General features: G+C 50.5%; 1 protein-coding gene across 4 annotated transcripts in view; it reads left to right on the top strand.

Moving 5' to 3' along the window:
• Positions 1–25,691, top strand: part of UBR4 (ubiquitin protein ligase E3 component n-recognin 4) — a 90,447-nt gene that overhangs the window by 51,081 nt on the left and 13,675 nt on the right. For all 4 annotated transcript variants that reach the window (XM_063417463.1, XM_063417462.1, XM_063417461.1 and 1 more), the window contains exons 68-95: positions 85–327; positions 1,164–1,332; positions 1,784–1,928; positions 2,554–2,639; positions 3,424–3,511; positions 4,246–4,439; positions 6,090–6,329; positions 8,024–8,162; positions 8,811–8,936; positions 9,792–9,920; positions 11,422–11,765; positions 12,470–12,560; positions 13,241–13,325; positions 13,479–13,606; positions 14,291–14,420; positions 14,894–15,051; positions 15,841–15,950; positions 16,641–16,782; positions 17,452–17,533; positions 18,443–18,616; positions 19,010–19,131; positions 19,941–20,138; positions 20,269–20,349; positions 22,479–22,566; positions 22,951–23,078; positions 23,461–23,568; positions 24,623–24,742; positions 25,407–25,597. In XM_063417463.1, coding sequence (XP_063273533.1) covers positions 85–327; positions 1,164–1,332; positions 1,784–1,928; positions 2,554–2,639; positions 3,424–3,511; positions 4,246–4,439; positions 6,090–6,329; positions 8,024–8,162; positions 8,811–8,936; positions 9,792–9,920; positions 11,422–11,765; positions 12,470–12,560; positions 13,241–13,325; positions 13,479–13,606; positions 14,291–14,420; positions 14,894–15,051; positions 15,841–15,950; positions 16,641–16,782; positions 17,452–17,533; positions 18,443–18,616; positions 19,010–19,131; positions 19,941–20,138; positions 20,269–20,349; positions 22,479–22,566; positions 22,951–23,078; positions 23,461–23,568; positions 24,623–24,742; positions 25,407–25,597 — 4,039 coding nt within the window. The remainder of the gene's footprint in view (positions 1–84; positions 328–1,163; positions 1,333–1,783; positions 1,929–2,553; positions 2,640–3,423; positions 3,512–4,245; positions 4,440–6,089; positions 6,330–8,023; positions 8,163–8,810; positions 8,937–9,791; positions 9,921–11,421; positions 11,766–12,469; positions 12,561–13,240; positions 13,326–13,478; positions 13,607–14,290; positions 14,421–14,893; positions 15,052–15,840; positions 15,951–16,640; positions 16,783–17,451; positions 17,534–18,442; positions 18,617–19,009; positions 19,132–19,940; positions 20,139–20,268; positions 20,350–22,478; positions 22,567–22,950; positions 23,079–23,460; positions 23,569–24,622; positions 24,743–25,406; positions 25,598–25,691) is intronic.

Genomic DNA, 25,691 nt, shown 5'->3' with positions numbered 1-25,691 from the left:
GTTGGATTCAATCCCCGTGGCCCTTTTCTAGCTCAGGATATTCCATGACTGTGTGACTCAAACATGTTCTCCTTTCCTCCGCAGCGGTTCTCTATTTCCTGCTCCAAGTCAGCTTCCTGGTAGACGAAGGAGTGTCCCCGGTCCTGCTGCAGCTGCTGTCTTGTGCTCTGTGTGGCAGCAAAGTGCTGTCTGTGGCTTCATCCTCTGGAGCTTCCAGCACCTCTTCCACCTCCGCTCCTGCGGCATCAGGCTCTGGGCAGGCGGCAGCGCCGAGCAAATCCTCCACCAAAAAGAGCAAGAAGGAGGAAAAGGAGAAGGAGCGAGAGGGTAAGGGGCAGCTGAGCCCTGTCCTGTGGTTTTAGGGAGCAAGTCTGCTCCTCACAGCCTTTCTTACTGTGTTTAGAAAGAACTGGATGTAAATCCTGCTGCAAGGGCACCCACAGCCCCAGTCAGCAGAGAGGAGCAGTTCTCCCATGTGTAGATGGGGCTAAGGTGAAGCAGTGAGTCCTAAGAGCTGGGCTGAGATCACGTGCTGAGGACATCCCAAACCCACAGTGTTTATTGCCTTGAGTGGGTTTGAAGTTGTCTCGTGGTGTTACCTAATCTAGTGATGAAGCAGCTTCTGCTTAACTCGCCTGTCCTGGGTTGTAGGAGGCTGAAATGCTCACGAGGATTAAAACAAATCCTGGGCATGCACACCCAGTTAGCTCTGCTGTGCAGTGATGCTGTTCAGACTTGTTTCCTCTGGCTGCCTTGGAAGCTCTGCTGGAGCCAGGGCTCAGGCTTAATGAATATCCACAGTCCTGGGAAAGTAATTAAGCTTCCCTGTAAAAGTCATGGGCATAAATTCTCTCTTGGCTTTTCTTCAAGGAGCCGCTTTGGCTTTCACCATCAGATGGTTCTCTGGGAGTCCTTTCATTGCCTCTTGGTCAGTCCTTTTTATCAGGATGTGTAGCACATTTCTCACGTCCTCACTGGCAAGTTTTCCTGCAGTTTTTTTCCTGTTAGTCGGGATTGCTGGCTTATATTTTTGAAAAGGACAGGAAGGTTAAACTGAAACATAATAACTTGTCCCCATTATCCTGCCTCTTTGAAATCGGAGAGTGGCCTGCCTGTGAGGTGCTGCCTTTATCTCCTCCCTAAAGCCTTCCCTGTGTCCCTAGGTGAGGGTTCAGGCAGTCAGGAGGACCAGCTGTGTACGGCCCTGGTGAACCAACTGAACAAGTTTGCTGACAAGGAGACCCTCATCCAGTTCCTGCGCTGCTTCCTGCTGGAGTCCAACTCCTCGTCGGTGAGGTGGCAGGCCCACTGCCTGGCCCTGCACATCTACAGGTGAGCCTGGCCTGGGCAGTGCCAGAGCCTCTCTGAAGGAGCCTGCAGGTGTTTGTGCCCTCTGGAACTGCCCTCGCTGCTTTGCAGTGACTGGGGCTGGATGTGGAAGTTGTGACCTGTCCGTGGTCAATCTCAGTTGTCATCTGCAAGGAACATTTTATTTCTGTCTGCAACATCTGACTCCTGTCATGACCAGGGCAGGTGTTTGTGGGCAAAGTGGATTTCTGAGGGAGATCCAGAGTCACACTGTGGGAGTTGTGTGGGGAAAGGAGCTTCAGGGGACTGGACTCCTTCAGAGCTGCTTTTGTTTTGGAGTGCTGGAAAACAGCTGAGTTCAAGGGATGGTGGGATATAGCTCTGTGAACTGGGCAAGATGATGGTTTCCCAGTTTGGTGGAGTGGAGCTTGTGTTCTGTGCCATCCTCAGCTCCCTGGCTGTCTGTAATCCACAGGAACTCCAACAAGTCCCAGCAGGAGCTGCTGCTGGATCTCATGTGGTCCATCTGGCCAGAGCTCCCAGCCTATGGAAGAAAGGCTGCCCAGTTTGTGGATCTCCTGGGATACTTCTCCCTAAAAACACAGCAGACCGAGAAAAAGGTACAGTGACATTCCAGAAAGGAGGTGCAGCATCTCAGGTGCTTGTTTATCATACACATTTTCTGTCAAAAGAGCTTCTGGTGGAAATTTTTCATGTTCCTAGAACTTTAATGTTAAAAAAAAGCAGAATCCTTAAAAAATTTGGAAGTGTGGATTTTTGTTTTATTGTTTTGGGGGTGAAATTGTGCTGGTGAGTTTTTATTTATTAAAAAAAAATACAAGGCTTTTGTGGATCTGGCAGCTTGTTTATTGATTTTTGATATTGCAACTACTAGAAATCTTTTGTAACCATGATTTTTGCACAAAGGAAGTGGTGGCCTCTCTTAGGGGATCAGTGGGGTTGATAACAAATAATTTAGACCCATTGATTCTTGCCATGAGTATGTTCAAAGAGTGGGGAATGCCACACAAATTTTCGCAGGGACTGACTGACAAACAGCACTTGTAAATCTCAAATTGTAGGATTGATTACAGTCCTGGGTAATGATTTAAGCACATAAATTCCTGTGGGTGTGGTGTGTGCCTCTTCTGGGGGACCTGGAACACCACAGAATGAGGGATACCTGTGTCTGTGTAGCAATAAAAGCGCTGTTTTGAAGAGTGTCTTTTCCTGGTTGTGTTTCAGCTGAAGGAATATTCCCAAAAGGCCGTGGAGATCCTCCGGACTCAGAACCACATCCTCACCAACCACCCCAACTCCAACATCTACAAGTGAGTCACTTCTGCCTCTGATCCACGGCACTGAGGGGTTTCAAAGCTGGGCTCCATCCTGGGGGAACGCACAGCTCTGCTGGGTTCTGTGCCTGCTGGGCTTGGGAAGGCAGCACAATCCTTCTGCCACATTGAACTGTGCCCTGCCAGCACAGCTTGGCTTGAGCTCTTCTGCTCTCACTGTCAGTAAATGTTATAAAATCTTCTGCCCAGCTGGAGAATAGAGATCTGCAGTTTTTAGTGTTGTGCTCTTGGTCCCACCTTGGCCATTGATAATTACAATAAAAATGCTGCTTGTTGCTGTTTGCCATGCTGAAATGACTGCACACACTCGGAAAGCTGAGAGAAAGAGGAGCAGGGGCAGAAAGCCCTGATTGGTTTATTTCATCTTATTATATACTTTTAGAAATGTGACCATGGATTGGAGGGTGGAATTCTTACTTCTCAACTACATTGGTCAAAAGGACCGTCATTCACACCCTTCTCTCATGGAGAAGAATGCAAAAACAATGGCAGTGTTTACAAAAAACAATCTTTTGTTTACATGAGCAAAGCGTGAGAAGTAAGAACTTTTACTTTAATATGAATGCTCAGAAAACTAGGAAATCCCATGGTGACATCTGCTTAGTTAAAACCTGTAATTTCCAGTGTGATTTACACTGTAACAGTTCTGTTCCACACTGGGACTGGGGACTGAGGGAAATTAAAGTGATCCTGGTTGAATAGCCTGGGTTTAAAGCAGGAAGTGCCCAGGTCTGTGTGTGAGTGTTGTTCCTCATTCCAGCACGTTGTCTGGGCTCGTGGAATTCGATGGCTACTACCTGGAGAGTGACCCTTGCCTTGTGTGCAACAACCCCGAGGTGCCCTTCTGTGTAAGTAACCCTGGAATCACAGTCATGGAATGGCCCGAGTTGGAAAGGGCCCACAGGGATCAGATCCAACCCCTGGCTCTGCACAGGACATCCCTGGGAGTGGTTTCCAAACACTCCTGGAGCTCTGGCAGCCTCAGGCTGTGCCCACTCCCTGGAGAGCCTGGGCAGTGCCAGCACCCTCTGGGGGAAGAACCTACCCTGATCTCCATCCTGCCCCTCCCCTGGCACAGCTCCAGCTGCTCTGCATGACACCAGCAGAGCTGCTGAGAAATCCTTTCCTGGGGATCCCAGCCATTTCCAGGTGTGATTTCCTGTGTCCCTGAGGTTTTGGAGTGCCTTCAGACATTGTCCTTGCCTTGTCCCCCCAGTACATCAGGGATCCCAAACCTTTCCAGGTTTCCTGTGTCCCTGAGGTTTTGGGATGCCCTCACACAGGCAGCGTGTCCTTGCCTTGTCTCCTCAGTTACATCAGGGATCCCAAACCTTTCCAGGTGTGATTTCCTGTGTCCCTGAGGTTTTGGGATGCCTTCAGACATTGCTTTTCCCCCCCAGTACATCAGGGATCCCAGCCATTTCTAGTTATGGTTTCCTGTGTCCCTGAGGTTTTGGGGTGCCCTCAGACACTGTCCTTGCCTTGTCCCCCATTACATCAGGGATCCCAAACCTTTCCAGGTGTATTTCTCATGTCCCTGAGGTTTTGGGGTGCCCTCAGACACTGTCCTTGCCTCCCCCAGTACATCAAGCTCTCGTCCATCAAAGTGGACACGCGCTACACGACCACGCAGCAGGTGGTGAAGCTCATTGGCAGCCACACCATCAGCAAGGTGACAGTGAAGATTGGAGACCTGAAACGCACCAAGATGGTGAGAACCATCAACCTCTACTACAACAACAGGACCGTGCAGGCCATTGTGGAGCTGAAGAACAAGTATGTTCATCAACTTTTGTCAAGTGCAGTCTGAATTTGATTCCTTCCTTTGGCTTCTTGTTTTTCCCCAAGGTTCCTCCTTAGAGTGTTACTCATCACTCTCAGCCCACACTGGGTGGGATTGTTCTGAATCCCCTACAATTGTTGAAGCAAAAATCCAGATTTCCTCTGAAGCTTGAAAAATGTCCGTAAAATTTGTGGATTCTAACTTTGTCCAGGCTCTCTTTTAAGCACCTGACTTAATTGTGTGGGAACCAGTGGTAATACCGAGAGCACTTCATGGGTAGTTTGACTCCAAAAGGGATTTGGACTTTGCAGCATGTCCAGGAATGCTGAAAGCATTAACATTGTTTGTTTGAAGCCACAGAGTAGAATTAAAATTAGAAGTTGGATGGTCTCACTCTCAGCTCTGCTTTACCTACCAGAAATGGCTCCTTTTCAACACCCTGCTCAGTCTGGAGCCAGTCCTGCTTATGTGCTTCCCCTTCTTACTTCTTGAGATGTTCTCACCAGAATCAGATCTCCCTGGCTTAGGGATTAATCTGTGCCCGCCGCTTATTGCTTATTTGAAGTCTTAATCCTGTGTGACATCACAAGTGGCTGCTGTGGAGAGGATTATGATGTCACAAAGAGAGGATTCTGACTTCAGGTTGAGAATAAGCAGTGGGAGCAGATGAGATCTTTAAGAAATAAATATCCTGTTTTCATGCAAATGTCCTTACTAATAAAAAAATGGAGGTGAAAATCCCTAGAAAATGTCTGTAGAATTAAAGTTTTTCCATGAGGCATCAACAGCTCTTTAATCCCAAACAGTCTCTCTCTATGAAGAGGATAAAGGCTTAAAATGTATTTCTGGCTACATATCATGTCAATACAGAAGCTAAGGAAACGAATCCTAGAACTGCTCTCCATTCATCCCAGTTAAAGGAGATTTGGAGCCGAGACGGCTGCATTTGGCTTCTCCTCACACGTGGGTGGGGAGGGAACTTCCCTCTGGAAAATCTAACATTTCCTTTCGTTTCCTTTTCCTTTTCCTTTCGTTTCCTTTTCCTTTTCCTTTCGTTCCCTTTCCCTTTCCCTTTCCCTTTCCCTTTCCCTTTCCCTTTCCCTTTCCCTTTCCCTTTCCCTTTCCCTTTCCCTTTCCCTTTCCCTTTCCCTTTCCCTTTCCCTTTCCCTTTCCCTTTCCCTTTCCCTTTCCCTTTCCCTTTCCCTTTCCCTTTCCCTTTCCCTTTCCCTTTCCCTTTCCCTTTCCCTTTCCCTTTCCCTTTCCCTTTCCCTTTCCCTTTCCCTTTCCCTTTCCCTTTCCCTTTCCCTTTCCTTTCCTTTCCTTTCCTTTCCTTTCCTTTCCTTTCCTTTCCTTTCCTTTCCTTTCCTTTCCTTTCCTTTCCTTTCCTTTCCTTTCCTTTCCTTTCCTCTCCTCGAATCTCCTCGAATCTCCTCGAATCTCCTCTCCTCGAATCTCCTCTCCTCGAATCTCCTCTCCTCGAATCTCCTCTCCTCGAATCTCCTCTCCTCGAATCTCCTCTCCTCTCCTCGAATCTCCTCTCCTCTCCTCGAATCTCCTCTCCTCTCCTCTCCTCTCCTCCCCTCCCCTCCCCTCCCCTCCCCTCCCCTCCCCTCCCTCCCCTCCCCTCCCCTCCCCTCCCGCAGGCCGGCGCGCTGGCACAAGGCCAAGAAGGTGCAGCTGACGCCGGGGCAGACGGAGGTGAAGATCGATCTGCCCCTGCCCATCGTGGCCTCCAACCTGATGATCGAGTTCGCCGATTTCTACGAGAACTACCAAGCGTCCACCGAGACCCTGCAGTGCCCGCGCTGCAGCGCCTCTGTGCCCGCCAACCCCGGCGTGTGCGGCAACTGCGGCGAGAACGTGTACCAGTGCCACAAGTGCAGGTCAGTGTCACCGAGTGTCCCCAGTGTCACTGAGTGTCCCCAGAGTCACTGAGTGTGTCCCCAGAACATGTACCAGTGCCACAAGTGCAGGTCAGTGTCACTGAGTGTCCCCAGAACGTGTACCAGTGCCACAAGTGCAGGTCAGTGTCACTGAGTGTCCCCAGAACGTGTACCAGTGCCACAAGTGCAGGTCAGTGTGTGTCACCGAGTGTCCCCAGAACGTGTACCAGTGCCACAAGTGCAGGTCAGTGTGTGTCACCGAGTGTCCCCAGAACGTGTACCAGTGCCACAAGTGCAGGTCAGTGTCACTGAGTGTGTCCCCAGAGTCACTGTGTGTGTCCCCAGAACGTCTGCTAGTGCCACAAGTGCAGGTCAGGCTGTCACTGAGTCTCTGAGTGTGTCCCCAGAGGCACTGGGTGTGTCCCCACAGTCACTGAGTGTGTCCCCAGAATGTCTGCCGGTGCCACAAGTGCAGTTCAAGCTGTCCCCAGAGTCACTGAGTGTGTCCCCAGAACATCTACCAGTGCCACAAGTGCAGGTCTGTGGTGTCACTGTGTCCCCAGGGCCCCCAGAGCATGCAGCAGTGCCACAAGTGCAGGTCTGTGGGTGTCCCTGTGTCCCCAGGGTCCCCAGAGCATGTAGCAGTGCCACCAGTGCAGGTGTGTGGGTGTCCCTGTGTCCCCAGGGTCCCCAGAGCATGTAGCAGTGCCACCAGTGCAGGTGTGTGTGTCCCCCAGAGCCCTCCCGGGTGCCCCACACCCCCTGCCATGCAAATCCCCCATTCTGGTTAATACAAGCACACAATCAAATTAGTGGGGAAGTATAAAACAGGCTTACAGGGATTTAATATAATGCAGGCTAACAAAGGGAGCCTGGGAGCACAATGCTCAGCCAGCTGAAGTTTCACATCAAGCCCTCAAAGTTCACACCACGGAATTCCCTGGAGCAGGTTATTTTTGGCCTGCCTGGGCTGGAGGCTGGAGTTCAGCTGGGGGATTGCAGGGCTTCCCCCAGGATCCCTGGCTGGGGCTGGACAGACAGTTCTATTCATGGCTTTTGTTGTGCTCTCCTCATTCAGAGCAGGCTCAGGGGTAATTTACTGTGTGCTATTCTAACTTCCACTACAGCCCTAGAAATCCTTCTCTTTTGTCACTTTTGTCTCCTTATCTGATATCACTTTCCCCTTATTGTCATCCCTTATTCCTCTTTAATTCTCGTGGGATTGGAGGTGTTTAGCAGGCTCTTTCCTGGTGATAGCTGGTGTATGGAAAGGTTTCCACATCCCTTCTGGAGTTCTGGGAGCTGTAAATCAGTTCTGTCTGCTGCCCTGGTCTGCAGGGGGGTAAGAAATGCTGCAGTCAGTCCCACTGCAAAGCCCAGACCCTACAAACCAGTACAATTCCTTTATCTGTGTTCTCCTGAGGGACACAATGCCCCAGCCCGAGTTTCTACTGGGAATTACTGTCATTAAAGTAGAACTGTTAGGAACAATTTCTCTCTCTCCTTTTCCCAGCCAGAATCTGGCACTGCTATAAGGACTTTTTTTGCTGCCTCGTCTGTAGGTTTTGATTCTCAGTATTTCCCTTCCCCAGGGCAGTCTGGTCACCAAGACATTTTAAGAGTCACACACCTCTTTCACTCGGGTCCCTCCAGTTTGTTTCATTGTTGCCTTGAGCTGCTGCCTTGCCTTTCAGGTCCATCAATTATGACGAGAAGGATCCCTTCCTGTGCAACGCCTGTGGCTTCTGCAAGTACGCCCGCTTCGACTTCATGCTCTACGCCAAGCCCTGCTGCGCCGTGGACCCCATCGAGAACGAGGAGGACCGAAAGAAGGTGGGGCTGCCACAGGGGCTGGGGCTCTCGGCCCTTGTGGGGACTGCAGGGCTCCATCCCCTCCTGTGGAGACATCAGGGGTCCATCCCCTGTCAAAATCAGTGCTCCTTTGAGTCCCCTCACTCACTGATCCATTCTGGGTTTGTGTCTTGCTCCACCACACAAGTGATTCTTCAAAAGACATCACTGAGTGCTGACTGCATCTCTTTGCCTTGCTGTAGAAGGGGATGGATTTGGGCTGTTCTGTTTGCTTCCCATCCCACCTGAGGAGCCCTGCTGATGAATGAAGGAGCCTGTGCACTCTGTGTCCTGTCCCAAAGGATCAGTGTGCAGTGCAGTGTCACTGGGTGTCCTCAGTAGTGTCACAGGGTGTACTCAGTAGTGTCACAGGGTGGGCTCAGTGCAGTGTCACAGAGTGTGCTCAGAGTGTCACAGGGTGGGCTCAGTAGTGTCACCACAGTGACACAGAGTTACAGTTCTCATTAAAATATATTGATTGACTTCTCAGGGCAGAACCAGGCTGCAGCGTCACCATGTAGTGATTTCCCCTCCTCGCCCCCAAAGAAAGGCAAAAGAGAAAACTTGAAGCTTGGTGGTCACAGTTCTGAAAATGAAATATAAGAGTTTCCTTTCCTTTTCCCTCTGTAGGCAGTGACAAACATCAACAGTCTGCTGGACAAGGCTGACAGGGTGTACCACCAGCTGATGGGACACCGGCCGCAGCTGGAGAACCTCCTGTGCAAAGTGAACGAGGCAGCCCCTGAGAAGCCCCAGGTACCAGGGCCAGCCTGCACAGCCCCCGGGCTGGGGACACTGCTCCAGGCTGGGGACACTGCCTCGGGCTGGGGACACTGCCCCAGGCTGGGGACACTGCGCCGGGCTGGGGACACTGCCTCAGGCTGGGGACAGTGCCCCAGGCTGGGGACCCTGCCCCAGGCTGGGGACCCTGCCCCAGGCTGGGGACACTGCCCCGGGCTGGGAATACTGCCCCAGGCAGGGGACACTGCCCCAGGCAGGGGACACTGCCCCGGGCTGGGGACACTGCCCCGGGCTGGGGACACTGCCCCGGGCTGGGGACACTGCCCCAGGCAGGGGATACTGCCCCAGGCAGGGGACACTGCGCCAGGCTGGGGACACTGCCCCGGGCTGGGGACACTGCGCCAGGCTGGGGACACTGCACCGGGCTGGGGACCCTGCCCCAGGCTGGGGACACTGCCCCAGGCTGGGGACACTGCCCCAGGCTAGGGACACTGCGCCAGGCTGGGGACACTGCGCCAGGCTGGGGACCCTGCCCCAGGCTGGGGACACTGCCCCAGGCTGGGGACACTGCCCCAGGCTAGGGACACTGCGCCAGGCTGGGGACACTGCTCCAGGCTGGGGACACTGCGCCGGGCTGGGGACACTGCCCCGGGCTGGGGACACTGCCCCGGGCTGGGGACACGGCCCCAGGCTGGGGACACTGCCCCGGGCTGGGGACACTGCCCCGGGCTGGGGACACGGCCCCAGGCTGGGGACACTGCCCTGGGCTGGGGACACTGCTCCAGGCAGGCCTGGCCTCGGGTGCTGCTCTGCAGGGTTATTTTTGTGTGCAGCCTCCATTTGTGTTGCTCTTTGCTTTCCCCGCTGCAGGATGAGTCGGGCAGCAGTGGAGGGATCAGCTCCACCTCAGCCAGTGTGAACAGGTACATCCTGCAGTTAGCCCAGGAGTACTGCGGGGACTGCAAGAACTCCTTTGATGAGCTGTCCAAAATCATCCAGGTACGCTGGGCTTTGCTTTGCATTTGGGTCAGGTGTTTATCAGAAAAAAAAAACCAAGATGTTGCCATTCTTCATTTAATGGTATCATTAACAACAGGTGATCAGCTGCAGATTTTCAGGGAAATAATAATAATTTCTAAAAGCTATGTATTAAGTACTAAAATTTCAGCTAGCTTGTGAAACTGATTTTCTCAGCAGCTACATCATAAGGAGCAGGAGGCTGAACAGATGGTTAATTAAAGAGAGTTGAATTTTTCTTGTATCCAAGTGTTTGAAAACATACCAGTCTAAAAGGTGACCTACAGCGTTTATAAATTAAAGCGTTTTATAAATTAAATGTAATTATTTGTGTTCAACAAGTCGCATAAACGCTGGAAAACCTGCTACATCATGAATGTCCTTTTGGCAGTGATATTTAAGCATATTAAATATATTTAGCTCTTTCTATAAAGACTAAATTACTCTGATTTACTCTGCCAGTATTAATAGTAATTAATACCGTGGATTTATCACATTTCCAGTGTTACATTGCATGTAGTGTAAACAGCAGGGAGGATAACTGGGAGTTGGCTGATATTCCTCAATATTCCTTGAAAACATATATATGTTATATATATTGTATATATGTATATTATATATATTGTATAATATATATATGTTATGTAGATAACATATATATATTGGGTTGGTTTTCCCGAGATGTGTTGGTTTAGAGTCTTTTTTCTTTGAATGCCTGTGCCAGAAGCAGAAGAAAAAGTCAGAGTTTGCCAGTGCAGGTTTCTCAAGGCAGTTTATCATTATTTATCTCTCAGTTCTTTCAGTGCCCAGCAAAGGTCCTTGCTGCAGCAAGGGCATGAGGTGACTCCCCCCAGGTCGGGAGGGCTCAGACCTTTTGTACCTTTCTCTGACCCCACCATTGTCCACAATGATGTATTTTTTATTTACAATTAATTACCAATACCTACTGCCTATGTCAGACATGTCACTTCTATCCTAAACCAATCCCCTGTGACCCACCACAGCAGAAGATGGAGGACAAGGACAAGAAGGATGAAGGACAGGGCCACACCCTGATTCCTCCCCCTTGCCTTCCCTGACTCCATTCTAAAAACCCCAAATTCTACATTTGCACCCAGTGTTACACTAACTCCTATTTACATCAAACTCTTGTGGCTTGTAATTCTTCGTATAAGGCTGGCAGTTTCTCCCATGGACTGAGGGCAAGGACAGTGTCACTTTGGGCTCTGTGCCAGGGTCCAGACCCCCCTGCCAGGGTCTTGGACCACCCAGAGATGCCCTGCACTCCAACAATATTATATATATATATATATATATATTCCTCAGTATATGTTCCTTGCATTTCCCAAGTCCATGAAGGATCCCACCTTTGAAAACTCAGTTAAAGATACTTCTCTGCGAAACACGCGGTGGGAATCACCCGTGGGTGGGACTGGCACCGCGTGCTGGCAGGTGTTCATTAGGTGTCCCCGTCTGTCCCCAGAAAGTGTTTGCCTCGCGGAAGGAGCTGCTGGAGTACGACCTGCAGCAGCGCGAGGCGGCCACCAAGTCCTCGCGCAGCTCAGCTCTGCCCACCTTCACTGCCAGCCAGTACCGTGCGCTGTCCGTGCTGGGCTGCGGCCACACCTCCTCCACCAAGTGCTACGGCTGCGCCTCGGCCGTCACGGAGCACTGCATCACCCTGCTGCGGGCACTGGCCACCAACGGCGCCATCCGCCACATCCTGGTGGCCCAGGGCCTCATCCGCGAGCTCTTCGACTACAACCTGCGGCGCGGCGCGGCCGCCATGCGTGAGGAGGTGCGGCAGCTCATGTGCCTGCTGACCAGGTGAGAGCCCGTCCTTGGCTCTGATGGTGCCTTGGGGTTTAACTTTTCTATTTTTCCTATATTTGTGCTCCTGCAGTTGTTTAGTGCCCAGCTCCAAACCCCACACACGGTGCAGCCGCTGCTCTCCCGTTTGGGGCAGACACAGCAATTCCTCTCCGGGCCTGGCAGTCAAGGACACCTCCCTGCCTCAGGCCCCAGAGATGGAAACAAAAGGGAGGTGGGGACAGCAAACTTGGGGTGAATGACTTCATTACCTGGAGCTGTAATTGGAGGATTAACCCCTGATATGCAAATGGACCAAACTTATCAAAGTGTGAACACCTGTGGTCCATTTTGGTAGCTCCTGGGGGCTTTGTGTGCCCCAAATGTACCTGAGGGCCCCTCAGTAAATACAAGCGCTCTTTATTCCCTTAATTCTGTCTGGCCTCTGTTTTTAGGGAGCCCCAAAAAGCCATCAGGAAAGCCCCCTCAGGAAGGGAAAGCCTCATAGGGGGAGTTACCTTAGAATCACAAAGTGGTCTGGGTTGGAGGGACCTCAGGAACCGCCCTGTCCCACCCCCTGCCACGGGAGTGTCAGAACAGCAAAGTGTAACCTCCAAGTCCTTGTGTATTTGTTACCAGCTGAGCTGAAATCCCCAAAAGGAGCTTTTGGCATTTAGTACAAGCAGAGCATAACAGTGTTGTCTTTTTCCCCTTGGAATCAGGGACAATCCAGAGGCCACACAGCAAATGAATGACTTAATCATTGGGAAGGTTTCTGCGGCTCTGAAGGGACACTGGGCAAATCCAGACTTGGTGAGAGACTCCAGCGTTTCCCTGCGTCTTTGTTCTGCCCCTCTGCATTGCTGATGTATTCTAATCATTGCATCTCTTCTCTCTTATGGTGTGTTTGTAAGAAAAAAAAGCTGAGCCTCAATAGGAAATGACATAAATGTCAGAGTGCAGCACAGAATTTTGTGTGCAGGTTCATGCTGAAGTTTCCTCAGGCAGTTCCCTGGCTTGGCTTTGCTTGTACCTCTCCAGCAAGTGTGCGTGGGGTTAAATTCCCTTAGATCCATGTGTTTTGAACCTGAGGGTTGCAATTAGACACGAAAATAAAGATGCTTGATTCCAGCAGGTAGATGACATCAGAAGGCTTTATTACAACTCCTTTCAGCCTTTTTATAGCCCACTGCACTAAAAAGGTACATTACTGGTCCACAGGTTGGACACCTCTCTCCATTGGTTAAGTCACACAAACAGCACCTGGGAGAGAGTGTGTTATGGGAAGGGAATATTGTTTACCTAGAAATTTTATGGGAAGAAAAGTTATTTATACCAAGCTGCCTGAGAAAGGAGAAATGCTGAAAACTTTCTCTTGGGAAAAGCCAGCAGTTCTCAGGCTTCAGAAAACAGGGCCCACAGCTGAGTTTGTTAAAGCTGAGAAGGCAGAGGGGAGCGGGGCACCCCTAGAGCTCAGCCACTCTGTGTTGCAGGCCAGCAGCCTGCAGTACGAAATGCTGCTGCTGACAGACTCCATCTCCAAGGAGGACAGCTGCTGGGAGCTGCGCCTGCGCTGCGGTGAGTGCGCACCCAGCCCGAGCTTCACTCAGTGCTGAGCCCACAGCCAGCAAATACAGCAGGGCTCCCACCCTGACCCCGCTCCCATCGCTGCCTGGAGCTGTGTGCTGCTGCAGCTCCCACAGGATGATGAATATCCCTGTCTGCTTTCAGCTCTCAGCCTCTTCCTGATGGCAGTGAACATCAAGACTCCGGTGGTTGTTGAAAACATCACCCTCATGTGCCTGCGCATCCTCCAGAAGCTCATCAAACCACCCGCTCCAACCAGCAAGAAAAACAAGGTACTGCCTTGGAGGCTGAGCAAAACACGGAGAATTTGCTGATGGAGGTCTGATCTCAGTGAGGAATTGGTTTGTGCGGAAGCCAGGACTTGCTTTTCCTGGTCACTGTTCCTGGGGAAGCACAAGCCCTGTGACTCTGGTCTTTACACACTGCAAATTACAGATGACTACTCCTGTTTTTCACTGGGTTTTGGTGACTTTGACCACAAGTGTTCAGGGTTTGCCCTTTTCCCCTCAGATCTGAGGCATGAGGAAAGAGCTGCTTCAAAGCCACAGCTTGGTTATTTTGGGCAGGCTTATGGTGCCTTCGGTGGCTGTGTAGAACCAAGTACCTAAATTCAATAGAATCAAGTACTTCTGACTCAGATCTTTAAATACAGAGCTACAGTTCTCATTAAAATATATTGATTGAGTGCTATTGATTTTAATTTAGGATTAGATTTGCAGGAGAGAAGGTGTTTTTCTGCATTGAGCTGCCAGTGTGATAATCACAGATGGATGTCAGAGATGGGTTCCTGATATTTCAGTAGGAACTGGAATATCTCTCTCAGCTCACCATTAACAGGCACTGTATTACCCTGCTGCTGTCCAATTTGCCTCTTCGTGGCCCAGCCCCAGTGATTCACCTCTTAGGGAGCAGACTGTGGCTTTCTGAAGAATCACTGAGCTTTTTTCATTTGTCAGGATGTGCCCATGGACGCTCTCACCACTGTGAAGCCTTACAGCAATGAAATCCATGCACAGGCTCAGCTGTGGCTCAAGAGGGACCCCAAAGCATCATACGAGGCTTGGAAGAAGTGTCTCCCTGCCAGAGGTAATCCTGTGCCTGTGACCTGGTGCAGTTGTGTGTCCCCAGATTTAATAAGGAATGTGCTTCTGTGGAGTTGTGTTGGCTTCTGTCCCGTGACATCTGATACCAGCCTCACATTTAGTCCTTAGAGTCATAGCACTGACTTTTCCAGACTGTGTGCCTCAAACCCCAAGCAGAAAATGCTCTGTGCCCAAAGAGAATCGGGGACTTTAAAAAATGAAACTTGTTGCTTATTTAAATTGATATCAGCCAGCTGGAAAGCTGATGGAATTCCTTGAGAGAGGCTCTGGGATTCTGCATGAGGCTTGGAACTGAGCATGGCTCCACACAGGAGTGAAAATGGCAGCAGCAGGAGATGGGAAGCACTCAGCCTCCCAGCTGGGGTTTGGAGAGTTCCAGCAAGGAGACAAAAATGCTCTGGCACTTTGCAGTTCATGACTGCTGACAGTTCTCTTGGGCTCTGCTCAATATTGCAGGTGCAGATGCCAACGGGAAAACTCCCAGCAAAGCTGAGCTTCACCAGCTCTACTTGTCAGAAAAATACGTCTGGAAGTGGAAGCAGTTCATGAGCCGCCGTGGGAAGAGAACTTGTCCTCTGGATCTCAAGCTGGGACACAACAATTGGCTGCGACAGGTAGAGGTGGGGAGTTCAGGGTGGGGGTGATTGCTGCAGCTCCTGGGGAGGCTGGGGCTCACTGCCTCTCATTCCAGGTCAGGTTTGCAGCTGTGTTCCCTCAGGAATGTTTATCTGGAGTCTGGGGGTTCTTGAACTCTGAACCTTTCATTGCCACGTTGCTCCTGTGTCACGACCAACACACAAAATGACAGCACAGAGGCAGGAGGTTGCAGTGCAGAGCTGCTCCTTCAAAAGGGAGCGAGCCTGTTCATTTCTTTAATTTTTATACATTTGTGGATTGGCTGCTGGGGTTACTACCCCTTCACCCCTTCACTGGCCAGACCAGCTGTCAACCAACACTATTTTCAGGCTGGAAAATATGTAAACACAAGACAGTGAACAGAAACAAGAAGGTTTGTTTATGTTCCAAGGCGTGAGAAACTGAAAAACTGACTCCTAGTATTGTGCAGAAACTAAAAAACTGACTCCATCTTATGAACAAAGCAGAAGGCTTTAGAAAAACTCAGGAAAACCAGGGCTACACTCCTGCCTGCCTAGTGAGCTGCACTTCTGAGGGCCCTGGACCAAAGCTTTGCTTCCTGTGTGTGTGGATTAGCAGGTCACCCACAGCGAGCACTCTCTAAACACTTTGGTGCTGAGCAGAGCAGGAATTGTCACAGACCCAGGTGTTGGGAGAACAAGCAAACACTGCCACAGGTCACCCAGCAGCGCTGCTGTTGTGCCTTCTCGGGAGCTGTCACAAATTCACCTGTGCCCATCTGAGCTGGCTTTTCCTGCTGTGCCCAGGTGCTGTTCACTCCTGCCACCCAGGCTGCCAGGCAGGCTGCCTGCACCATCGTGGAGGCCCTGGCCACCATCCCCAGCAGGAAGCAGCAGGTCCTGGATCTCCTCACCAGGTACTCCTGTGCTGCCACACCTGTTATTGTGTTGTCTTCAGTTCCCATCAGAATCTCCCCCTTCTTGCATCTTTCCTCACTCCTCTCCCTTGTGTACCTGCAGTTCAGGGGTCTTTTTGAGCTGGATTCTTTAACTTAGTTAGCTGGGAGGGTATAGATTTAGGGACACTTGGGGTTTGCTGCCTGTCCTTTTTCCAGAAGTAAGGTATGATGTGGTGTGGTTTGGATTTGGGTCAGGTGTTTATTAGGAAAAAAAAATCTTGTTGCCATTCTTCATTTAATGATATCATTAACAACAGGTGATCAGCTGTGTATTTTCAGGGGGATAATAATAATTTCTAAAAACTATGTATTAATTACTAAAATTTCAGCTAGCTTATGAAACTGATTTTCAGTTCAGCTATTCAGATGTGTGGCCAACATTTCCCCTGCCTCTTCAGAATAATAGACTGAACTCTCTTCCAACTGCTGTGACACAACTTACCCCAGCTCATGCTGATAGCACAAGTCAACTCCTTTTTGGGACAAATTCTAATTTAGCCAGCAAGTAATGAATATCAGTGATGCTGTTAGCAGGGACAACAGGGAGGATGAATTTCTGGAGGCTTTTTCTTCCTTTCCACAGTGTCCATCAGCTGGAATGCCTTTTGTTGCTGTGAGGGGTTGTCAGCTTGTGTTTCTGTTCCACAGCTACCTGGATGAGCTGAGCATTGCTGGTGAGTGTGCTGCAGAGTACCTAGCCCTGTATCAGAAGCTCATCAAACCTGCCCACTGGAAGGTGTACCTGGCAGCCAGAGGGGTTCTGCCCTACATTGGCAGCCTCATCACTAAGGTATGGGTTTGTGTGCAGGAAATGACCTCTTGGCTTGGCTTTCTTCTCCCTTTGAAATCCCATCCCTTTGTTCAGTGCCCTGTTGCTGACCCTGCCAGGGTTCTCAAGTTCACATTTTAGTGAGCAGAGGGAGCCACGGGGGGGTTTAGCCCCAGCTGGAGAATTCCTCAGCACTTTAATGAACTGCTCTGGGATTGTAAATACCACTGCACTGCCTTGGCACCAGGTTGGAGCTGGAAGCTCTTGTGCAGCTCCCAGGCTGCCCTCTGAGAGCCCTTGTGGCCAGGGAGGGATCAGGAGTGCTGCCATTGCTGGGGAAATGGGAATTGCAGCCTTTGGAGAGGCAGCACACTGAGTTTGCAGTGCTCAGAGTGCTGTGAGTTTTCTGTGGGGATCCCTGCTGCTCTCCAGAGAGGCAGGGGACACTCTCCATGTCAGTGGTGGCCGTGAGTTCCCCTGGAGGGCCACCAGAACCAAGCAGTGGCAGCAGAAAGGTGCAGGGAGAAAATGAGGGGATATTTGTGGCAGTTTTCCTCTCCTTTCCCCCTCCCTGCTGCTTTCTCTGTGCCTGGCTCAGTTTCTGTGCTGAGTTCCTTTGCCCCTGTGTTACACTCCAGTCCTTATTGGCATTGCAGGGTCTGGGCCTAACAGGCTGTTCATTATTTCCAGGAAATCGCTCGTTTGCTGGCCTTGGAGGAAGCCACACTCAGCACGGATTTGCAGCAGGGATATGCCCTGAAGAGTCTCACAGGTATCAGTGGGCCTGCCCAGGGTCAGGGCTGTCACTGTTCTCCACCAGCCTGTGGCAGGATTTCAGGGAGATCTCATTCAGTTGTGTTGCCATTGTCAGCACTGGATTTTTGCCATTGATTTAACACTTAATCCCTAAATGGATTTTTCCATATTTTTTTGTGGTCAGTAAGAGTTTTTAGCTGAACTGCGGTAACATTCCAGACAAGCTCCATCATTTCACTTTATTACATAGCACAGTCCCTGGCACCAGTGTAAATACTGCTGCTTTATTGCTTTATTCCCACCTGTTGTTCCCACCTCTCTATTCTATGAGGGCTTTTTTTCACCTTCTAGGGTGTATACCCTTTTACAAAAATTGGTTGGAAATGGAAATGCCTCATGAACGAGGTCATTGTTTTTTGTATCCTCTTTCACATTCTTCAGCCATTAGTGGGTGAATCCATAAAGCCTGGCTTCTTGCAAGAAGCAGCATGTTGATCAGTTTGTCATGGGAAAGAATCCTTGTGTTTGCTGATTCTTTATTTTATTGTAGGAGTGCCTGGTTTGGTGATGTCACTGATAAGTCATTTCACATCATCAGGGGTATTAGAAGTGTTACAAGAGGAGCAATCATCTGCTTTAGGAACAGCTTGCGACAGAAAAATGCCAAAGAGTGCAGAATTTTGTATCAAGCACACAGGAAACTCCTTAGGCCCTTTCCTCATTCCCAAACTATTTTTCATATTTTACCATTTACAAGCCAGCCCAAAGCTTTTGCCTCCAACCTCTTAGTTCACAGGAGTGAGCTTTAAACCAGAGCCTGATGGGAGCTGGAACAAGCCATTTTTATGATACTGTGCCCTATTTGCTGCTAGGAAATTCAGAAATCAAATTCTCTCCCACCTCCTGGATTTCTGTGGCTTTCTAGGTCTCCTCTCTTCCTTCGTGGAGGTGGAGTCCATCAAAAGGCACTTCAAGAGCCGCCTGGTGGGCACGGTGCTCAACGGGTACCTGTGCCTCAGGAAGCTGGTGGTGCAGAGGACAAAGCTGATTGATGAGACCCAGGACATGCTGCTGGAGATGCTGGAGGACATGACCACAGGTAAAACCACCTCTGTTCCACTAATCCAGCCTTGGGATCAACCAGATGGAAAAGCAGAGCAGCCACATGAAGAACTTTTCTCAATGACTGCTATAATCAGGGGGGCTTTTGGCTTCCAGTGTTTTCTGTTGGCACAGAACAGTTGAATAGAGTTCCTAGTCACCTCTTATTTTCCAGGAATCTCAGCCTCCTCATTTTTATGGGTTTTACTGCAGCAGATGCTTTCCCAGTAACCCTTCCAATAAATACCATCCATCTTCCACAGAACAGATTCACAGAAGAGAGCACCAATTGTGGGGCTGACTGCACAAGGATTTACTGCATGTGCTGAGTTAAAGTGGAATCTATAAACTCGACTCCAGTGTCCATTTTAAAGCTTCCCTCTCTTGGCAGGCACAGAGTCAGAGACCAAGGCGTTCATGGCCGTGTGCATAGAGACCGCCAAGCGTTACAGCCTCGACGACTACAGGACCCCGGTGTTCATCTTCGAGAGGCTCTGCAGCATCATCTACCCTGTGAGTGGGGCAGGCTCACACTGCACAGCCCTGGCGTGCTTTGGGAAGGACTTGAACATTGGCCAGTCCCACCCTCTGCTGTGGCAGTGACACCTTCTGTGATCCCAGGGTGCTCCAAGCCCAGCCAGCCCAGCCTTGGGCACTGCCAGGGCTTCTCTGGGCACCCTGTGCCAGGGCCTCACCTCCTCACAGGGGAGAATTTCTTCCCAATATCTGACCTAAATTTCCCCTCTTTCATTCTGACCCATTCCCCCTTGCCCTGTCACTCCAGCTCCTGATGAACAGTCCCTCTCTGGCTCCCCTGTATCCCCTTCAGAGCCTGGAAGGTGCTGTGGGGTCTCCACACAACCTTCTCCTCTCCAGGCTGAACATTCCCAGCTCTCCCAGCCTGTCTCCATGGGGGAGGTGCTCCAGTCCCCTGAGCAGCTCCGTGGCCTCCTCTGCACTTGCTCCAACAGTTTCATGTCCCTTTTCTGTCGAGGCTCACCAGAGCTGTGTGCAGTGCTCCTGGAGAATCCCCACCAAGCACCTCTAGCAGCCCCAGATCTGGTTCCTTTTTCCCAGGAGCAGCAGTGGCTGCAGCCAGGATTCACCATTAGCCAGTGCAGACCTGTCTCCCAGTGTATCCCATCTGGGGGTGGCTGTTCAGGTTACCTGAGGAATTTGGGCACTGAATGATCCAGGCCATCCTCTGAGTGTGGCAGTGGGGAAAGGGCTGAAGGTTTAGGAACATTCTCCCATAAAAATGCAAGAATGGGAGCATGGTTAGGGAAAAACTCACCCACTCTGTGTCTCCTGCTGCTCTTTAGGAGGAGAACGAAGTCACTGAGTTCTTTGTCACTCTGGAGAAAGATCCCCAGCAGGAGGATTTCCTGCAGGGCAGGATGCCAGGGAATCCCTACAGCAGTAACGAGCCTGGCATCGGGCCTCTCATGAGGGACATCAAGAACAAGATCTGTCAGGACTGTGACCTGGTGGCTCTGCTGGAGGACGACAGCGGCATGGAGGTGAGAATTTCTGGAGGTGGGGATTTCTTGCACAGGCCTGTGGGATGCTGGTTTGGGGCAGCTGGTGGTTGCTGGGGTGGTGATGTAACAACCTGAGCTTGTTCTTGACTTGTTCTTCTCTCCCTTTCAGCTTTTGGTGAACAACAAGATCATCAGTCTGGATCTGCCTGTGGCTGAGGTCTACAAGAAGGTGTGGTGTCCCACAAACGAGGTGTGTGTTACCTTTGCACAAGTTAACAGCACAGAGCACCCATCCTTCACATCAAAAAAAAAAGGGGAAAAATCAAAGTCACACGAGTCAGGCTTTATTTCCTGGCATTTAATTTATTGGGTGTAACTGCTCAGCACCTTTAGGTGCTCTGTTAGGACAGATTGTGCCTGGCCCTGCAACGTGAGTGATTGCAGAGCGCTGCCCCGGGGGAGCTGTGTGCTGTGTCACATGTGACTCTGCCTTCCCTGTGCTCCCCGGGGAGAGCTGGACGCTGGCACTGCCTTTCAGAGCACATTCCACACTCCATCTGCACACGGGGTTTTGTGTGTGTGCTCACAGACACCGCATCAGCCTGTGCTGTGGGGTGAGCCCGAGTTATTTATGCACAGAGCATCCAGTGCTTCTCCATATCTGCACTTCTGCTCTCGTGTTTTTCATTGGGATCTCAAGCACTGGACAAATTCATCCTTTTTTTGCTTTTTGTGTTATGTGTTGTGTGTTTTTCACATGAAGAAAAGACTCAGCATCTTAAGGGTCCAGGCCACCATGTCACACTAAGCTTGTTCCAGAGGTGGATGTGGTCCAGAGCAAGCTCTTCCCTTCTTTCCTTGGAGCCACTAAAATAAACTCCCACTGAGACCATCCAGCTCAAGTTTGCCCACTGCAAAGATGTTCTTAAAGCCATTTGAGATCATAAAACAAGACTGATTTGCCCAGAATTTCTTGGTCATTCCTCATTTCCTCCTGGCCTCAAATCACCTTTGAAACCTCAGTTTCCCGAAATCATCTGTGGGAAGAATTCAAACAAAGTGCAGTTAGCAGTGAATGATGATAAAATGGTCTCATTAGGCTTTATTTCACTAACAAAGCCTTCAGTACTGCAAAATGAAGCCCAAACCTTTTGACAGTGATTATTTTTTAGCAAGGTACCAACTTGGAAAGGGAGAGGAGGTGCTGGTGTTAATCTGTGAGCTCTGGTTGGAATTCTGCTGGAGTCTGTGGTGGGAGTGATCCCCGTGCTGCCCCTGGAGGAGCTGTTCCCTGGGATGCCGGGCTGCAGCTCTGCTGCTGAAAGGCAGAGTTTGCTCAGCGTTCCTGTGGATGAACAGCTTTCATCTGTCTTCCTTTGTGAGCACCTCCTGGAGCCGCAGCTCCCATTCCCCGGGAGCGACAGGCGCACAAGAAACGCAACCTCAGGCCCCTTTTTGTTTCCCTTGTCTCTCAGTGGCTTTTTTTGTTCATCTGCCGTTTTACCAGGGCCCCTGTGGTGTTAATTGCTGGTCGCCAGCGTGGCCTTTGAGCAGATCTTCCCCCCGGGGCTTTCCCTGTGCTTATGTATTTGCTGTGACATTAAGCACTGCTTATTCCACATTAGGCTTAGCACGATCCCTGACAGGTTTTCTCTTGCAAGGTCTCCTGCTCCCAAATCTGGGATTTTTCTTTTCTGCTTTTTATTCAGACCTATGGATTAAAAATGGAAAGTTTCGTGATATGCTGTCAGTATTTCCAGCTGGAAATGCCTCTGGAAAACTGTCCCTTTCTCAGGGTACAGGCACAGCTTTTTGGCTGTATCATCCCAGTGATGCACTGTCTTACTGAAAGCTCATTAAATTGCCTTTTACTCCTCTTCCATTTGCCATAGCTGCAGATTTTATCTGTTGGAAAGCTTTCATCCAATTAGCCTGCCCTGCTTCGTTTCCTGGGCTGTGCCTGTTCCCTGGATTTCCCAGGTATGCTGTGCCATACCCTCGGAGGAGAGGTTGCCTTTTAAAGCAGATGGACCCGTTTTCCTTGGCTGCATCTTTCACTGGTGCTAAAGGAAACCTGGAGGAGATGGAAGGAGGAAGAGACTTTATTACCAGTCTGTTAATTAACTGGCAATGCCAAGAAAAGCTGGGCAGACCAAGGGATGAGTTACTGATGTTTTTTCAGGTGGCTCTAGTGTTGTTTTTAATTCATCTCAGGAAGGGGAGAATGAGGGAGTGAAAGATTTCCCCGTGTTCCCATCCTCAGGTGAAACAGCACAAGGGAGAGCTGGGGCTGGAGTGTGTCCACACTGAAACCAGAGCCAGGCTGGTGTGCAAGTGCCCAGAGACAGAATTTATTAATAAACAGCTCTGCTCTTGCAGGGGGAGCCCATGAGGATCATTTACCGCATGCGGGGGTTACTGGGAGATGCAACGGAGGAATTCATCGAGTCCCTCGACTCCACCACTGGTAATGCATTTGTCTGCTGAAAGCTGGGATTAGATTTGAAATCTGAGGTTTGCTGCAGAGCAATGACATTATTATCCTCACAGCAGTGAGCTTAAGGTTGATTGACGTTGCTTTTGCTGCATTTACCTGCTTCACCTCGAGTGAAGGAGGATTTTAACAGCGCTTTAAAGCTGTGCTTCAAATGTGAGCACTTGCTTGGCACGGGGACCATTCTGCCCAGCCCTTCTTCATATTCCTTCCCTTAATTCTTTTTGAATCCAACACAACTGAAGTGACTTGAGTTGCTGGTAAATGTGTGCTGCTCTGCCCTCCCTTTCTGCCCCCACTGCACGAGCGTGTCCCGCTGTGGCTGCCCCTGTCCTCACCACGCTGTGTGTCCTGCAGATGAGGAGGAGGATGAGGAGGAGGTGTATAAGATGGCAGGGGTGATGGCCCCGTGTGGAGGCCTGGAGTGCATGCTCAACAGACTGACTGGCATCAAGGACTTCAAACAGGGCCGGCATCTCCTAACCGTGAGTGTCCCCTTGGCTCTGGGCTCAGGCGTTACGGGGTGGAAAATTCCACAGATTTCCGTGAGGTTAGACAATCACCTTGAGCTGGAGCAGTTCTTTCCCTCTCCCACTCCTCTTGATTAACAATTCCTTATAAAACTTGAAATGTGTAGAACCTGAGGAGTTGGTAAGACCAGATCCTGTCTTGCTGGAGGGATTGTTTTCTGCCTTGGCCTTACCTGAAAACCAAGATATAGATATAAATGTTAAAATCTGGGCTGTACTGCACCCCAGAAGTCTGGAGATCAGGTCTGTTATTATATTAAACTATTCCTTTAGTTTCAGCAAAATCTCCCCTTCATTGTGAAGGTACCACAGAGAATCCCTGTGCTGTATTTTGTAGGTGCTGTTAAAACTCTTCAGTTACTGTGTGAAGGTGAAAATAAACCGGCAGCAGCTGGTCAAGCCCGAGATGAACACTTTGAATGTCATGCTGGGCACTCTTAACTTGGTAAGGACAACCTGGACTTCCAGAAGTGTTTTTTCCATGGATTCCAATGAATTTAAGCTGCTTCTGACTGCTCTGCTGCCTTGTGACAACTACAGGAGATGGGAAATGTTGCTGTGCTGGCACTGCAAATGATCCTTTGGACATTCCTTGTCTGTTGTGGGTGGGAGTGTGGGGGCAGTTACACCAGCAGGTGTTCCAGGGGCAGTGTTCAGGGTTCCTCTTGCCACCTTAAACCAGTTCCTGCTGCTGTTCCAGTGCCTCTTTGTACATTAAACCAGTTCCTGCTGCTGTCCCAGTACCTCTTCCTACATTAAACCAGTTCCTGCTGCTGTTCCAGTACCTCTTCCTACATTAAACCAGTTCCTGCTGCTGTCCCAGTACCTCTTCCTACATTAAACCAGTTCCTGCTGCTGTCCCAGTACCTCTTCCTACATTAAACCAGTTCCTGCTGCTGTTCCAGTGCCTCTTCCTATGTTAAACCAGTTCCTGCTGGTGTTCCAGTGCCTCTTCCTACATTAAACCAGTTCCTGCTGCTGTTCCAGTGCCTCTTCCTACATTAAACCAGTTCCTGCTGCTGTTCCAGTGCCTCTTCCTACATTAAACCAGTTCCTGCTGCTGTTCCAGTGCCTCTTCCTACATTAAACCAGTTCCTGCTGGTGTTCCAGTGCCTCTTCCCACTTCAAACCAGTTCCTGCTGGTGTTCCAGGGACTGCTCCCACCTCAAACCCATTCCTGCTGCTGTTCCCCTGAATGCTCCCACCTCAAACCAGTGACTGCTGCTGTTCCAGTGCCCCTTCCCACCTCAAACCAGTGGCTGCTGGTGTTCTCCTGAGTGCTCCCACCTCAAACCAGTGACTGCTGGTGTTTTCCTGAGTGCTCCCGCCTCAAACCAGTTCCTGCTGCTGTTCCAGTGCCTTTTCCCACCTCAAACCAGTGGCTACTGGTGTTCCAGTGCCTTTTCCCACCTCAAACCAGTGGCTACTGGTGTTCCAGTGCCTTTTCCCAGCTCAAACCAGTGGCTGCTGGTGTCCCCTGAGCCTCCCCTCTCTTGCAGGCTCTGGTGGCTGAGCAGGAGAGCAAGGACAGCGGGGGCGCGGCGGTGGCAGAGCAGGTGCTCAGCATCATGGAGATCATTCTGGACGAATCCAACGCGGAACCGCTCAGCGAGGACAAGGTGAGTGCCCCCGGCTCCTTTCCCTGGGATTCAGGGCTGGCACTCCCCTCTCACAGGGACGAGGAGCTCCAGGGGCTGGAGGGCAGTGCTGGAGGAGTCTGACCCTCGTTACACTCCTGGCAGGTCTTAGCAGCCCTTGGGAAGGGCTTGAGGAGGGCCCTGAACCAAAAGCACTGCGAGGCTGCGTCAGGATCAGCCTTGCATGGTTGGGTGAGGGTTGTTAGGCTGTGCTTGGATCCTTTCCTTCCTGCTTTGGGCCACAGGCCAGGGAGAGACAAGAAACGACACAGCTTGGCCTTGTTTTTTGGAGTGTTTTTATAAGTGTTGAAAGCATGATTGATTTTCCAGCTAAACTCTATCTCAGCTAGACTGAGAACAGCAAGAGCATCTCACTCATCTTTGGAACCTGTGGGTGGATGGGAATCTGGTGTGCTTTGGGTTGGAACTATTAGACTTTTGGCTGGAAAATGCTTTACAGAAGGTGGAATAAGGCAGATGTCAGCTAGAGGGGTTGGTACAGCCATTCCACGAGGCCTTTGGGAACGAGGCTGGGTTTTATTTTTATCAGGGCCTACCCCTCCAAAACTGCAGTATTCCACCACCTCCTAGAGTGAGAATTGTAGATTTATTCCTGATTGTAAACCCTGCTGCTCTTCCTTCCCAGGGCAACCTCCTGCTCACGGGGGACAAGGACCAGCTGGTGATGCTGCTGGAGCAGATCAACAGCACCTTTGTGCGCTCCAACCTGAGCGTGCTGCAGGGGCTGCTGCGCATCATCCCCTACCTGTCCTTCGGGGAGATGGAGAAGATGCAGATCCTGGTGGAGCGCTTCAAGCCCTACTGTAACTTTGACAAGTACGTTGGCACAGTTCAGCTAAAAGCACCTGGAATGGGCTGTGCTCACACGTCTCTGCCTTTATTTCCTCACTGATGCTGCCCCAGTGTAATG

Source organism: Prinia subflava, chromosome 21 (assembly GCF_021018805.1).
Source record: "Prinia subflava isolate CZ2003 ecotype Zambia chromosome 21, Cam_Psub_1.2, whole genome shotgun sequence".
Taxonomy (NCBI): Eukaryota; Metazoa; Chordata; class Aves; order Passeriformes; family Cisticolidae; genus Prinia; species Prinia subflava.
This window is presented reverse-complemented; position numbering and strand designations above follow the sequence as displayed.